Source organism: Eumetopias jubatus, unplaced genomic scaffold, assembly GCF_037043125.1.
Source record: "Eumetopias jubatus isolate StellerSeaLion01/CBP00866 unplaced genomic scaffold, mEumJub1_p1.0 scaffold_10, whole genome shotgun sequence".
Classification (NCBI taxonomy): Eukaryota; Metazoa; Chordata; class Mammalia; order Carnivora; family Otariidae; genus Eumetopias; species Eumetopias jubatus.
Window position 1 is genome coordinate 21,281,673 of NW_028274816.1, and position 14,604 is coordinate 21,296,276.

Consider the following 14,604-nt stretch of genomic DNA (forward strand, 5'->3'; position numbering starts at 1 on the left):
GTACAGAGTGTGGGAGGTCACGTGGTGGGGTTGCCAGCCACTTGAATGCCGGGTGGAGTAGCCTGCGGGGCGCTCAGCCCACCCACCACCAGAGCCCAGGAGACTGGTGGGGACGGGTGGGGAGGAACCGGATTTGGTCCCTCCCGCCCTGTCCGCCCTCTCGTCCTCCTTAGCCATTGGGCAATTCCTCTGTCCGTCAAAGGCCCGCCTCCGCAGGTAAACCAATAAGAGCCGGCGAGAGGATGCTTCCTTCTCCATCTGGATCTGCACAAGGGGCCGCTTCAAGGAGGTGAGGCGGGAGGAGTGGCAGCCGCGGCACTGTGAGCAGGCGCCGAACTGACGGGACGGACGGCGCGGCGGTGGCGCAAGCTGGTGAGAGGGGAGCGAAGGTCCGAGGTAGGGAAGGGGGCGATCGTGGGTTGGGGACTCCTCCACCCCGCAGGGCGTCGCCGGTGCCTTGGCTCTCCCCGGCCCGCAGGATCGGATCAGGTGATGAGGCAGAGAGCCGGGGTGAGCTGAGGTGAGGGGGCGGGCCCGCAGCCACAGTCACCCCATCGCGCGCACGCGCCACGTGGGTTCGCGGACTTGACAAGGACCCTTGACCTCGGACCCGGGCACCCGCACGAGCTGCTTTAGCCCTTGGAGCACCCCCTGTGAGTTAGGCGCCTCGACTGAATTTGCCTGTTTTTCAGGCTGGGAAGCTGGGGCTCAGGGACGTGGTCGCGCCGGGGCTTGAGGGAGATCGGGCCTGGTGGACTCCGGAGACCGAACTCTTATCTATGAGGCTGTGGGTCAGAGACTTGAACTTGGGACCTGTTTGTTTTTTCGAGGGACACGAAACTGTATCCCGGCTGTGGCTGCGGCTGCGGCTGCGGTTGCGGCTGCGGCGGACCGACTTGCGTCGGACACCGTTGCCTGGTTTCTCAGCAGGGCCCCAGAGGGGTGGGAGGTGCCAGGCGCCCTCTGTACTCCTTGACCTAGCGCCCGGGCCCAAGTTCGGGAGTGGGTGGAACTGGGGGGAGGAGGAAGATCCGCAGTTCTGAGAGCTCCCAGTGCCCCAAAGGACAAACTTGGAGGAGGGCAGGTCTCCTGAACGAAATCCGAAAACATGTGGGAAACGCTCCTCTTAGGTCACCGGAGAAAATAGAAAATAAAGCAGTTTTTTGTTTGTTTGGTTGGTTGGTTGGTTGGTTGGTTGGTTGGTTTTGTCTAAGAAAAAATGCCACCAGAGTCTGTTGAAGGTGCTAGGAAACTGTTCCCGTCATGTCCTTGTAGAAGCAGATGTGAATCTTTTGGAAATCAGTTTGGCAGTTATGAGTCTACACGCTTTGACCTACTGATTCCTCCTTTGGGAAATAAGTAGGTTAAAACCTAAGTAGGGAAAAGGTTGGTGTGCAAGGCAGTGCAGTATGGTGTTTCATAAAATGTTAGCCAGTGGAAACGCCCTGTAAATCTACAACGTTAGAGAACAGTTAAGTAAATTGAGATTGTTTATGCCAAAATGGGGTATTGCACATGCATGAAATGTTTATCATGAATAAAATGCTCTTAAGAAGAAAACCACAGTGTACGTTGTGGTTTCAACTATATAAAAATGTATACAGAATGACTAGAGGAGTCACCTAATAATAAAAGTAATAACTACCTTTTTGGAGCAGAAGGGTCAAATTTCGTTAAATCCTCACAAAACCGGGGCGCCTGCGTGGCTCAGTTGGTTAAGCCGCTGCCTTCAGCTCGGGTCATGATCCCAGGGTCCTGGGATCGAGCCCCACGTCGGGCTCCCTGCTCATGCAGGAAGCCTGCTTCTCCCTCTGCCTGCCGCTCCCCCTGCTTGTGCTCTCTTCCTCTCTCTCTCTCTCGCGCTCTCTCTCTCTCTGTGTCAAATAAATAAATAAAAATCTTTAAAAAAAATAAAATAAATCCTCACAAAACCTCATGAGGCTAGTGTTCTTATCCCACTGTCAGACAGCTGAAGCGCAGGCAAGTGAAGCAGTGTGTCTGATGTCAGACAGCTACAGCTAGGGTCATACCTGGTGTGCTCTTGGACCTTTGGAAATGCTATGTCTAGCCAGTAGTTGAGGGCCTGTTGTGTACCTCGTATAGGCCTGGGCACTGGGAAAGCCACTGGTGAGTAAGGGAGCCTAGGTTCCTGATTTCATGGAGCTTACAGAATAGTGGAGAAGCAGATATTTAAATAAACATTTAAACAGTCTGCTGGAGAAAGTGAACATGGGAGCTAGACCCTGGGCTCTGGCAAAGGAAAGGATTTGGGAAGGAAAAGAGAAAGGGGGGCCCCTGGGTCAGCTGTGAGGAATGAGTAAGCCCTGTGGGGAAGCCTTCAGTGGCTAAGAGTGGAGAGCATATAAAAACCCTGTTTTCTCCATTTTCTGGAATGTTATTTGTGTGTTGTATTGGGAGGTAGGGAGACTTGCTTAAGTATTTTGAATTTAGTCAACTCTTGAAGTTTATCTTAAATCGCTTTTGTTCAGAATGGTAGCAAATGTTTTCAGAAGTCATTGTTTTTAAGAAGTTGAATTTGAGCTTTCTTCAACTCTTTAATTTTCAGGTCTAAAGAAAGCCCCTTTTGCTGAAGGAACACATTTGCTGGTATAGTTTCATAATGTCAAGTACTTTGCCCTTCTGGATCTTAAAAAATTCTGCAAGGAACAGCATTGCCACGTTACAGGGAGGCAGACGTTTATATTCAAGGTGTGCCTCAAATAGAAATAAAGCAAGATGGAGACTCTTTTCCCAGGTACCAGGCACCGGAAAAGTCAGTGTCCCGTGCAGTGACGTTGCTCTGCAGAAAGCCTACAGACACACATCAACAGAGGAAGATGATTTTCAGTTGCAGCTCAGCCCTCAGCAGGTAAGTGAAGTGCTGCGAGCCGGCGAGTCGGCCCACAAGACTCTTGACCTCGTCAGTGGAGTCCCAAATTCAGTGTTACGGTTTGAGAGCAACCAGCTGGCTGCCAATTCCCCAGTGGAAGACCGGCGAGGTATCGCCTCCTGCCTACAGACCAACGGGCTGATGTTTGGCATCTTTGACGGACACGGTGGCCATGCATGTGCTCAAGCAGTGAGCGAGAGGCTCTTCTACTACGTGGCCGTGTCACTGATGTCCCAGCAGACCCTGGAGCAGATGGAGGGAGCCATGGAAAGCATGAAGCCCCTGCTGCCTATCCTGCATTGGCTCAAGCACCCAGGGGACAGTATCTACAAGGATGTCACGTCAGTGCACCTCGATCACCTCCGCGTCTACTGGCAGGAGCTGCTTGACCTGCACATGGAAATGGGACTCAACATTAAGGAAGCATTAATGCACTCCTTCCAGAGACTGGATTCTGACATCTCGCTGGAAGTCCAGGCCCCCCTGGAAGATGAGATGACAAGGAACCTTTCACTCCAGGTTGCCTTCTCCGGGGCAACAGCTTGCATGGCCCATGTGGATGGAGTTCACTTGCATGTGGCAAACGCTGGTGACTGTCGAGCCATCCTTGGGGTCCAGGAAGACAATGGCATGTGGTCTTGTCTGCCTCTCACCTGCGACCACAATGCCTGGAACCCGGCTGAGCTGGCACGGCTGAAGAGGGAGCACCCTGAATCAGAGGATAGGACGGTCATCGTGGACCACAGGCTGCTGGGCGTCCTCATGCCCTGCAGGGCCTTTGGGGACGTGCAGCTGAAGTGGAGTAAAGACCTGCAGCACAGCGTCCTGGAGAGGGGCTTTGACACCGAGGCCCTCAACATTTACCAGTTCACCCCCCCACACTACTATACTCCACCCTACCTGACTGCCGAGCCTGAGGTCACCTACCACCGGCTGAGGCCCCAGGATAAGTTCCTCGTGCTGGCCTCGGACGGCCTGTGGGATGTGCTGGGCAACGAGGAGGTGGTGAGGCTGGTGGTGGAGCACCTGGCCGAAGTGGGTCGGCACAAGCCAGACCTGGCCCAGAGACCTTCCAAGCTGGGGCTCATGCAGAGCCTGCTGCTGCAGCGCAAAGACCAGGGGCGCCACGCAGCCGACCAAAACGCAGCCACGCGTCTCATCAGACACGCCATAGGGACCAATGAGTATGGAGAGATGGAGCCGGAGCGGCTAACGGCGATGCTGACGTTGCCAGAGGACTTGGCGAGGATGTACAGGGATGACATCACTGTCATGGTGGCGTATTTTAACGCAGACTCGATAGATGCATATTACAAGGGGGGCTGAGAGGCTCGCATATGGCCAAGGTCAACTTAAATGCTTTGCTAAGACATGTTCCCGTGGTCTTAAGCTGCCTCTTCAGACAGTAAGGCCAGCGGATGTAGCTTGCTTAATCACAGACTGACATGAGGAAAAAAACAGCGTTGGTTTAAAAGCAGTGGCATGATTTCATGTCCCCATGTGTTTGGTCACCTTTTCTACGTAGAGCGGGCAGAGCATTGAGAGCACATAGGCTTGGGCCCAGAGCCAAAGTCCTTTTATAAAGACACTGTTGTTAGACTGTCAGCCTGAGCCTTCAAAGGGTAAATTTAATTATCGTTCTGAGAATATGAAGAACTTCAGGATTTTCTGAGGTTGTGCCGCAAAATCGGCAGACTTGGCGGTTTTTCCTGATTCACAATCATGGACATCTAGACTATGAAGGGAGGTTTTATTTTTTATTTTTAAATTACTAAGACCTGGGTTTACAAAACATATTCTAGAACACTTTTCTATGCAATATTTTAACTTTTTTGTGTGATTATACTTGTGAAAGCACTTTGTGATGCTGCATCCTCGTTGTGTTTTAGTTTGTTCTAAAACTGAGCCCTCAAACTTGCAAACAGGCCTGCTGTAAGCATGCTTGGAATGACTCATCTTGATTTTCAGCTGAGGGGGTGGGGGGTGGTGGCTAGGCCTCTGGACCAGCTGAACTCACTTGTGCGGCTTGTGATCCCTTCTGCTGTGTCCCGCCCCTTAAACCTTGAGTCATACTCGGAGGTAACTTCTGTCTCAGCTTTAATTCCTGGCTTTCCCTGCATTAATAAAACACCCTGCGGAGCTTAGCCTCTGCGTGGGTTATTTAGAGCCCTTAGCCTTTCTGATTATACCTCTCAAACGTTCTTCTGTGAATTCCACCTAATCCTCCTACCCGTGCTTTGCTACTGCTGACTGCGCAGTGCTGTCCGGGAGGAAGACTCCCTCTTCAGAGAGTTGCAGGGAAGGAGAAAGTGCGATTACGTAGGATGATTGTTGTGACAGGAGACAGGAGTGGCTGATGCCGTGGATTGTGGACTTAAGTAAGACTCCACCTGAACCTGGACAGATGAAAACACGAAGGACTGAGAAGTCGCTAACCAGGGCTGCCTGCATCCAGAGAGGCAGCGGGGAAGAGGGAGGAGTGAGATTTGTCAGACGGGACACTTGCCGCGAGACTGTGGGCTGAACCGCCGTGGCTACTCCGCAGGGACCAGACCATATTTAGTAGAGGAGTCGGGGCAAAAATAAAAATGTGACCTGTAATGCCTTCTGTGGGCAGCACAGTCTTTGTGTTGATTTCAAATTAAACCACGTGTCTCCTTTCTTGGGGAACAGACTTCATGTTCTCGTGAATTGCGGTGGCATTTAAACAACAGGAAATGTGTCCCTAAACAGAAACACAAATATAATCCCACAAAGCTGACAGTTCTGTCTTCCTGCACTACGTCGAGTGATCCTCTCCTCATCTCCACCTTGTGCCATCCACTGAAATAAACGAGAGTTTGACTTTTCATGTCCCCGTGACATTCATTCACGTGTTGGGGGACTTCTAGCTGGGGGACATTCCCCTGTCCGTTTTCCAGTGTAACTGTTCAGTGATAGGGGCTTCGTCTCTACTCAGTGCTTCAGCCTCGGTCCTTTTATTCTGAAACCATTAGTGTTCCTTTTGATCTCCTAGATTGAGAAATGAAACGTGCATCACCACTGTTGCGCTTGCATGAAGGTTTGTTGCTAGAGCTGAAGACTGCCTGTCTGACATCCTTTGTTCTTGATGCCAGCTAAACCCTGGTGCACCTCGGAGCATTACAGACTGTCTGAATCCTGTTTGAGAGCCTCGCTCTCATGGGTCATAAAATGCATCTGATTCAGTAACTCGGGGGACAGCTGAGAGGATACAGACTTCCCGCCTGCTTCTCCAAGCATATCTGTGTTCTCTCCCTGCCTCATATATTGCCTGCTTTCTAACTGCTATATCGAGATGGAAGAAAGCCCGGTTTATTGTCTGCCTTTTTCCACTGTGAGCTCTGTCAGCTCTTTTCCTGAATGCTCCAAGGAGAGTGTCCTGGTTAAGCCCCAGCATGTCTGTTTCCCAGACCACCCTTCTGGTGTCATTGGCCTTTCTGAGACACACGGGCTATTGCTTGAGGGCACTGGGATTTGAGAGGGGGTTGGTGGCACTTGTCGGTCTTCCAAAGCATTGATCATTTCTTTATGTAAAGCTTTCAACTTTGAGACATCTAAAACTAACTAAAAAATAACATCGACCACTTAATATTTTGGATGTAACTTGAATAAAGTATGCCTTGTTTCTTTAAATTGCGTATTAGTTTAGGTAAGAAACTTTGGTAATATTGGCATAATTTAGATATTGATTTATGTATAAATAATACAGCTCTGCTGATTCTGGGGATTGGTCAAAATAAAGAAGATGGTGTAGTTCTAAATTCAAATCAGTATGCCAGGTCGAGTTACTTAGATTCAGTTTTCTGAAGGATTGTTTGTAACATTAAGGCTAATTTGTTATTTTTTTAAAAAGCTGATTTGTTATAGTGAAAATGTGAACTTTGAGGTACGTTAATATATAATCATGGTTTTCCCAGAAGTGTGATTGGCCTAAAAGATCGTATCGGACACACTGGGTAAAAGTTAGGTTAGACGCAGTTGAGCTGTGGCACCTTTTGTATATAAGTGAAATACAAACAGTTTGAACTTGAGTCAGCGAAAGAAGAGAATAATGAATTGTTGGGAACAAGAAAATGTGTTCAGAAGGAGTCTGGCTTGACTCTTAGGTCCATCAGTTCCTGGTAACCTATCTTCATTTGACAGCTCTTGGGAGGCCTCTACTTCCCAGATTAAACCAGAGGATCCTGGAACTGAGCCATCCTAGTTTCATCTTAAAGTGGTGCATTTGTCTCTGAACATGACTCCTTCCCCTGGCAGAAAAATCCCCAGTGTAGCTTTGGAGCTGGGGTATAAAGGCTGGCAGTACTGTCCTCATGCGAACTGCCTCACGTATCACCGAGAGGGAACACGGGTGGCCGAGCAGGCTGAGGCTCTGTCCCTTATGCCTGGGGCACCTGATGTGTAACTTGCTTCCTGGAAAATAATTCTTATCAAGCATTGACTTAGAAAAATGATTAACCCTGTTCTTTAATATTTACTGACATTTGTATTTTAAGCTGTATAGCAATGTTCTTATTTGACATTGATTTTCTAACTCTTAGAGATATTTAAATGAAACTTGTAAATAAAAGAGGCAAAATGAAATTTGGTTTCTTTTGGTGTGAATAGTAATTTCTTTCGGTCCTTAGGGTGCTAGATTAGACCAGTCTTTGATTCACCACCTTTATCTGGCCATGGAAGATTTTAGTCTGTTCAAGGTCTCCCCTCCCCCACCCCCAAAGAAGTTTCCAATGCAAATTTTTGATGGCTGCTGACCACACAGAAAGTCCTCAGTTGGGTGTTAACCGTGTGTGCAGGGGTGGGGGAGGGCGGGGGGGGGGGGACCTGAAATGAAGGAAAAGGAAATGAAGGCTTTTGTTGTAAGGGACTCCACACACTCCATGCCAAGGCCTGCTGAGCTTGTAAAACCAGCTTGTGTTAAATGCAGGGCCAGCTTTAGGGAAAAGTTCCAGGCAGCTATCTCCAGTGTTGAAGACCCCCTCCATCCCACCCCCAACTCCCTGAGCTCTGTCTCCCTGCCTCTGGAGAGAGAAAACTAAGGTCTGCCCCTATGGGTGCTTCTTAAAATGCAACCCAACTATTAAGTCATTAACACTTTAGTGTGGTCTAGGGTGGTTGGTCTGGGCTTGAAGAGGAGCAGATTTGGGGGAGGGAAAGGTAGAAAAGGGAATGTCTGTGGTCTGATGAAGATAACAAGAGGAGCCATTTCCCTCTTTAATATCATAAAACTAAAATACTTGCCCCTGACACCATGGTAGGGCTGGGATTTGAGCCAAGTCCACAGTCCATCCACTTGTCCCAGTACTGGCCCCTTCAGAAAGGGAACATAACGCATGAAACTCTTTCACTGCACAGTTTTGGCCCAGGGTGGGTGGAGATGGGATGGAGAAGTAGGTGGTGCTGAAAAGGAGCTAGATATACTTAACACATGTGTTCCAATATTCCATCATTTTGGAACACGATAAAAATACAAGGGAAACGGAGAATTAAATTTTCAAGATTGAGCTCTTTGGACTCCTTCCAAGGGAAGAAATAAATTTATGCTGTTTCCTTCATATCTAGAGTTTTTGTTTTTATTTTACTTGATGCTACTAAATGCCCTGAAGTGGTTCCCAGGCTGGTGGCCCTCTGAATCGTGGGTGGCCGGTGCTCCATGCAGCTCCCTCTGGCACGGGTGAATCCTTACCAGACTTATTGGGATCAGAGTGTCTATGTTCTGCTAGCCCCTGACCTTATCTGTTCTGTATGGGAAACTGCCCGGCCGGCCGAGAGGAGCAAGGGGGAAGTAGGCCAGCACACATTCCTTTCCCTCACGTCTGGAAAAGTGGTCTGGAGAGGGACTTTCCCAAACCTGCTCTGTCCCACGTCTTAACTCTTCCTGCCTTTCCAGGATTCTGGAAAGCCCTCACTGGCCCAACCTCGTCCTCCCTACAGCAGATGAACAAAAAAGAATGTCTGTCACCAACTGCTCTCTGTCCAGTCCACCCTGCACAAACCTCGTGTGCCCCAGGTCCAGGCTCCGGGGATGGCCCCTCCCAGTGGGGGGCTGAGCGGTGTGACACTGAGCAAGAGGAGCGAAGCACAGGGGTGGGTCCGGTCCAGTGGGTCTTTATGGAAGTAGGGATGAGAGTGCAATGAGGGCTGGGAGGGGAGGTAGCCAAAGGTGGCTGGGTGGGCAAGGAGGACACCTTAGGGTGGGCTCTGCGGATAGGAAAGTGAGCGTGGCCAGGCAGGGAGCACAGAAAGGACTGTGGGCATGGCTTGCTCTTCAGCAGCACGGAGGTGGGGGGCAGCCCCCCAGATCCCACCCCCAGCCCTTCACTTCCCTTGCAGGTTGCAACCAGGGGACATTTGTCCTTGTTTTTTCCCTCCCCACTCCACTGCTGGAACATCAGGCTTGGCCCCCTGTCCTGTTGATTGTAGAATGAATGAGGAAGGACGGAGGGATGGACAGAGGGATGGATGATTTAAGGAGGCGCAGAGGAAGAGGGATCAACCAGAGAGAGATCAGAGGAGTAGTAGGAAAACCGTGAGCAGTGGTGTGAAGAGGTGTGAGGAAAGGGGGCGAGGAGGGTCTGGTACCAGAAAACCCATAGGTGTGGACGGATGGAAATGCACAAGTGATTTTTTTAAAAGCATATCGCTAAGGGGAGGTGAGAGAGTCTCACGCGGGACTCAGGACACAGGATGGGCCTGGGTGGTGAGGTGGAGGTGAGGGGTTGGCTCTGTGAGAAGAGGCTGGCTGAGCTGCTGGGAAGACCCTTCCTCTGAGATAAAGTGGCGCAGCAGGTAGGGGATGGGGAATGTCACCGAGCCCACAGGTCCTTGGTTGTGGGAGGGGAGAGTATCTCTGGGTTCATTTGGGGCTCCAGGGGCTTTGCCGACTCCAGACTGGGCTTTGGCATGGAGGGACGGAGGAGCCAGGTCTGTCCTGAGCTCTGCATGGTGGTTGGTCACTCAGTCCTGGGGATGACACCACCGGAACACCAATGGGGAAGCCCTCGCCTGGCCCCACCCGTGCAGGCCCTTTGCTGTGAGGTTCTGCCCAGAAGCAGTGTGAGACAGGAGGCTGCCTCTAGATGTCACCATCTGGCCATGTTGGTGCCAGCCACAGCGGGAGCGAGTGGGAGGACAGTATTCCAGAGATAAGACCCTGAGGCACAGCCCTGCCGGAGCAGGGGCTCCCTGGGACTGCAGCCTGGGACACCCTTCAGGGAGCCTCACCAGACCCTGGACATGCCTGGGGCTAGAATGAGTGTGCGGTGGGAGAAGGACCCTGTCCTGTGGTCACTCAGCCCTGTTTGTGGGAACAGGGCTGCTGAAACCCCAAGATTGCAGAGCCCGGTGGTGGGCTATAGGTGGTGGGGGATCGGTTGCCACCTTTTCCAGTCTCCCCCAGTGTGGGTGCTCCCCTCAGTGGACTGGCCCACACCTCTGAACCCTTCCCACCTGCTCTTCCTGCTCCCTCTAGCCGGGCCCCACAGATAGCCGCCCAGCTCTGGAGTCTATTCCTCCTGCCCCATCCCCGTCCCAGCCCCAAGAGTGGTCCAAACCACCTTTACCCCCCACCCTCCCCCCCAAACAACAGCTGCCCCCTCCAGTCGCCTCCACCCAGCACACAGCAGCCAGAGTGATCCTGGTTGGACTCAAATATTATGTATCACTCACCTGCTCCAAACCTTCCAGGCTCCCCCTCACCCTTGGGAGAGAGCTCAGAATCCTCCTCCCCAGCTTCCTCCAACTCCTCCGCAGGTGTGACACAGGAAGAAAGAAGTGAGAGACGAGAAGCAGGTCTTTCCTCCACAAGCTGAGGTCACCTCTTCCATCAGTCAGGTTGCCTCCCTGGTCACCCCTGGGAGGGAGCCTGGAACCCTCCACCTTTTGCTCCTTGTTGGGATTTTAAGGATGACCACAGATTCTCTGCCACTCCTCCCATCAAGCCGTGGGGTCTAATTCTCCTCCTCTTGAATCTGGGCTCAACTTAGCAACTGTTGACACTGGGGATTGACATTCGTGTGCAGCAAGTTCTTGATAAGTGGTCAATCTGACTGATGGTTGTGATGGCTAATTTTCTGTTAACCTGACTGGGCTAAGGGATGCGCAGAAAGCTGGTAGAGTATTATTTCTGGGTGTGTCTGTGAGGCTGTTTCCAGAAGAGATTAGCATTTGAAACAGTAGACTGAGCAAAGAAGTGGGTGGGCATTAGCCCAGGACTGGAATAGAGCAAGGAGACCAGGGAAGAGAAAAATGTGCTGTCCGTTGAGCTGGGACATTCATCTTCTGCTCTGGGACATCCGGTGCTCCTGGTTCTCAGGCCTATGGACTCTGACTGGAGCTTACACCATTGGCTCGGGTGGTTCTTAGGCCTTTGGCTTTGCACTGGACCCACACCGCTGCCTTTCTTGGCCTCCAGCTTGCAGAGAGCAGAGCGTGGGACTTCTCAGCCTCCATAAGCACATGAACCAATCCTTCATAGTAAATCTCACAACCATAGGAAGAGAGTGTCATGAAGCCATTATACAGATGGTGAAACTGAGCCTGGAAAAGGGAACCGATGTGCTCGAGATCACCAAACTAGTCAATGTGGAGCTGAGTTTTGAACCCTGGTGTCTGACTTCAAAACTTCTTCGCTTTCATGTGATTGCCTAAGCAATCGTGCGATTCTGTTGAATTCATCTGATTAAAAAAACAAACAAACATGCCCTCTCTGCTCCCTTAAATTAAAGCCTGGCAGGAAGGAGGGAGCTGTTTGTCTGTGGAAGCATTCTAGCAGAAGCTAGAGGAACATTTGGCAAGTTGTGACTTGGACTGACGGTGAGGGGTCCCGCCCTGAGGCTGGGCCTCTGCTTCCGCCTGCCTTGGGGCTGTGTGCATGCAACAGAGGACGCTCCGTGTATGGCCTTTACTTGTGTCTCCAGTCAGCCTGGCCTGTAGGGTTGGGAGGGCAAGAGCAGGTAGAAACCGGGGAGGAGTTGCTTGCCTCAAGCAGGTAGGAGGGAGGAGCAGATCACAGCCTGCACTGCTTTTCCTGACCTCGGGGCCCCGGACTGGTCTCTGATCCCCCTCCCTGCCTGAGGCTTGTCACCTCTGGCTTGGGGGAGAGCCCAGAACTATTCAGCCACACAGTGAAACCTGCTTTCCTGCCCAGCACCTGTCAGAAGGTATCAGGGAGAGAGAGGACCAGGCAACTGCAGAAAGAGGGTTGGACAAATATGGCCATGGCCCTGGTGCTGATAAGAAAGAGAAAGTGGGGCGCGTGGGTGGCTCAGTTGGTTGGGCGGCTGCCTTCGGCTCAGGTCATGATCCTGGAGAACCGGGATCGAGTCCCGCATCGGGCTCCCCGCTCAGCAGGGAGTCAGCTTCTCCCTCTGACCCTGTTCCCTCTCGTACTCTCTATCTCTCATCCTCTCTCTATCCAATAAACAAATAAAATCTTAAAAAGAAGAGAGAGAAAGTGGACACCGCTGACATGGCCTTGCTCATCCTACTGGACAAAGAGATTCTGGTGCAAAGTCGGGTGGACTTTAAAGAGACAGTGAAAAGAAGTGATGGTGGAAGATCTTTATTATTAGATGGGAAATTGCTAAATGGAAATACTGTAGGTGGGGGGTGGGGTGGGAAATCACATTATGAAACAGAATGTACAGTGTGACCCCAAGTTGAAATGTTTCCCTCCCCCCACCCCCAGTCCTCACACATGCCCCTCCAGCAGCTCCCTCGTGACTTAGCCACGGGCCAGGGGCTGGCAGTGGAGGAGGGGACTGTGACTATATTGGGAAGGGGATGAGATCACCCAGAGGCTGGCTGATTTAGAACCGGGTAACTTTTTCCACCCGTACGGCTCTCAGAGGCTTCTGCACTGGCTCATAAACCTTGGCGCCAGCCTGCAGGGTGGAAGGGAGCCCTGTTCCCCTCCCCAGGGGAGGAGGAGATGGTGGCTGAAGCTGGATAGGGGACAGGTGCTAGGCTGAAGTTGAGATAAAATGACAGAGTGGGCCTGGGGCTCCCCAGGGCCCTGCTGGGACCCTGCAAAAGCTTTGCTCTCAGCCGAGCTCAGTGTCTTATCACCACCGGGGAACTTTGTGGGCAGAAAGTACATTTTGTGGGTACAGGAATATCCCAGAGGGTGCCTACGTTGTGGCAAAGTGAGCCGGGTGCCCTTGGGCCCAGCTGTAATGCCCTGTTATGCCTTGAGATTCCTATTTGCCAGCCTGGCCCTCCGCACCGAGAGGACCCCACCCTGGCCAGATGCAGGGAAAACCCTGGTGGGGGTAGTTGAGAAGAAAGAGGTCTGGGCTGGGAAAGCAACTGGGTTCCAATTCCCGCTCAACAAATAACTGGGTTCGGTTCAATTCCCACCCTTGACCACGGTGCCCATCAGACTCCCTCAAACCTGTGTTCCAGCCTCATGGAAATGTCACAGCGTGCTACAGCATGTCCCAGTCCTCTGAGGTTTTCCTGGCAGTTGTACCAGCCTGGCTATCCTTCCCTACTCCGGCTGCCTTTGTCAACTCCCACCCCCCGAGCCAGGTCAAGGGCCATCTCTCCCCCAGTCAGCGGCCCCCACGCCGGCTCGTCCATGTCCATCGGGGCTGACCCTGAAGGCAGGGGCCGGCTCCAGGACAAATGCTAGGACACGCTGGATGAAGGAAGGGGAGAGCCTCTGGCAGGGATGAGGGGTCAGGGGAGGACCCTCGAGGGGGACCTCGGGGCCTCAGGCCCCTCACACTCCACGGCAAACAGCAGAAGATTATGGTTTGAGGCACCCTGACCTGGGCTTTGAGGGCAAGGAGCGGGAGTTGGACAGAACCAGAATGAGCCAGAGCATCCCCTCCTTACCCTGAACCCTGGGCAGCAGGGCTGGGAATGGAATTCTCCAGTTGGATGGAGTTTTTTCCTGGAAAATCCCCACAAGCCCTTCCAGAAACGTGCTTTTATGCCTGACTCTGCCTCCTTCAGATTGGTGGGTAAGAGGCCCGTTAGCCTGTGGGCTATGCAGACAACACCCTTGCCTTCTCTGGACCCCTGGGCTTGCACTCTGGGACAGCTGAAATGGAGATTCCCACATCAATTTAGCACCATCTATCAGCTTCACAGAGTTCTCTCAACTATCCTGAGAGGCAGGGATCAAGGTCCCTATCATTTGAGAAGGACGCTGATGCTTGGAGATGCCAAGTGGTTTGCCCAAGATCCCATGGCCAAGTCAGGATTCGAAGCCCACCTATTGAGGGTCGGCCTGCATATGACCCCAGTCCCCACACCCCATTCAGGATTCCTGAAAGGGCAGGGTGAGCCTGCAGGCCAAGGATGCCACTTCCAGCTCGGTCCCATTTGAGCAAGCCTGGCCTGGCTCTGTGCCTGCCACTCTCAGAATAACCCTGGCGGTTCTGGGCATGGATCACTGGCCATCACCTGGGACCTATTTCTGTGCTTCGGGTAACGAGGAAGTCTCACCTTGTGCAGTAACCACTTGGGGCAAGGGTGGAACATGTGACCCCCAGTCCCAGCTGACCTTGCTGCCCTGCTGGGAAATGACCCCAGAAGGGAAGTGGGAAGGCTGCTTAGCCACTCTCCCTTTCTCTCCCTTCCCAGCCACTTCCCAGAATCTGGCTTTCTACCCCATCTCCTTTTCCCTTCTTCTCGGCAGCCCACCCCATCACCGCTCCCCACACACAAACTATGACCAGAAGGCC

The 14,604-nt window shown here is 52.1% G+C and overlaps 1 protein-coding gene across 1 annotated transcript; it reads left to right on the forward strand.

The window, feature by feature from the left end:
• The first annotated feature begins 275 nt into the window (after positions 1-275).
• Positions 276-7,407, forward strand: PDP2 (pyruvate dehydrogenase phosphatase catalytic subunit 2). Its single transcript, XM_028097167.2, has 2 exons — positions 276-372; positions 2,567-7,407. Exon 2 carries the CDS (start codon positions 2,621-2,623, stop codon positions 4,214-4,216), a length of 1,596 nt encoding a protein of 531 aa, XP_027952968.1. The 5' UTR covers positions 276-372; positions 2,567-2,620; the 3' UTR covers positions 4,217-7,407.
• Positions 7,408-14,604: the final 7,197 nt, after the last annotated feature.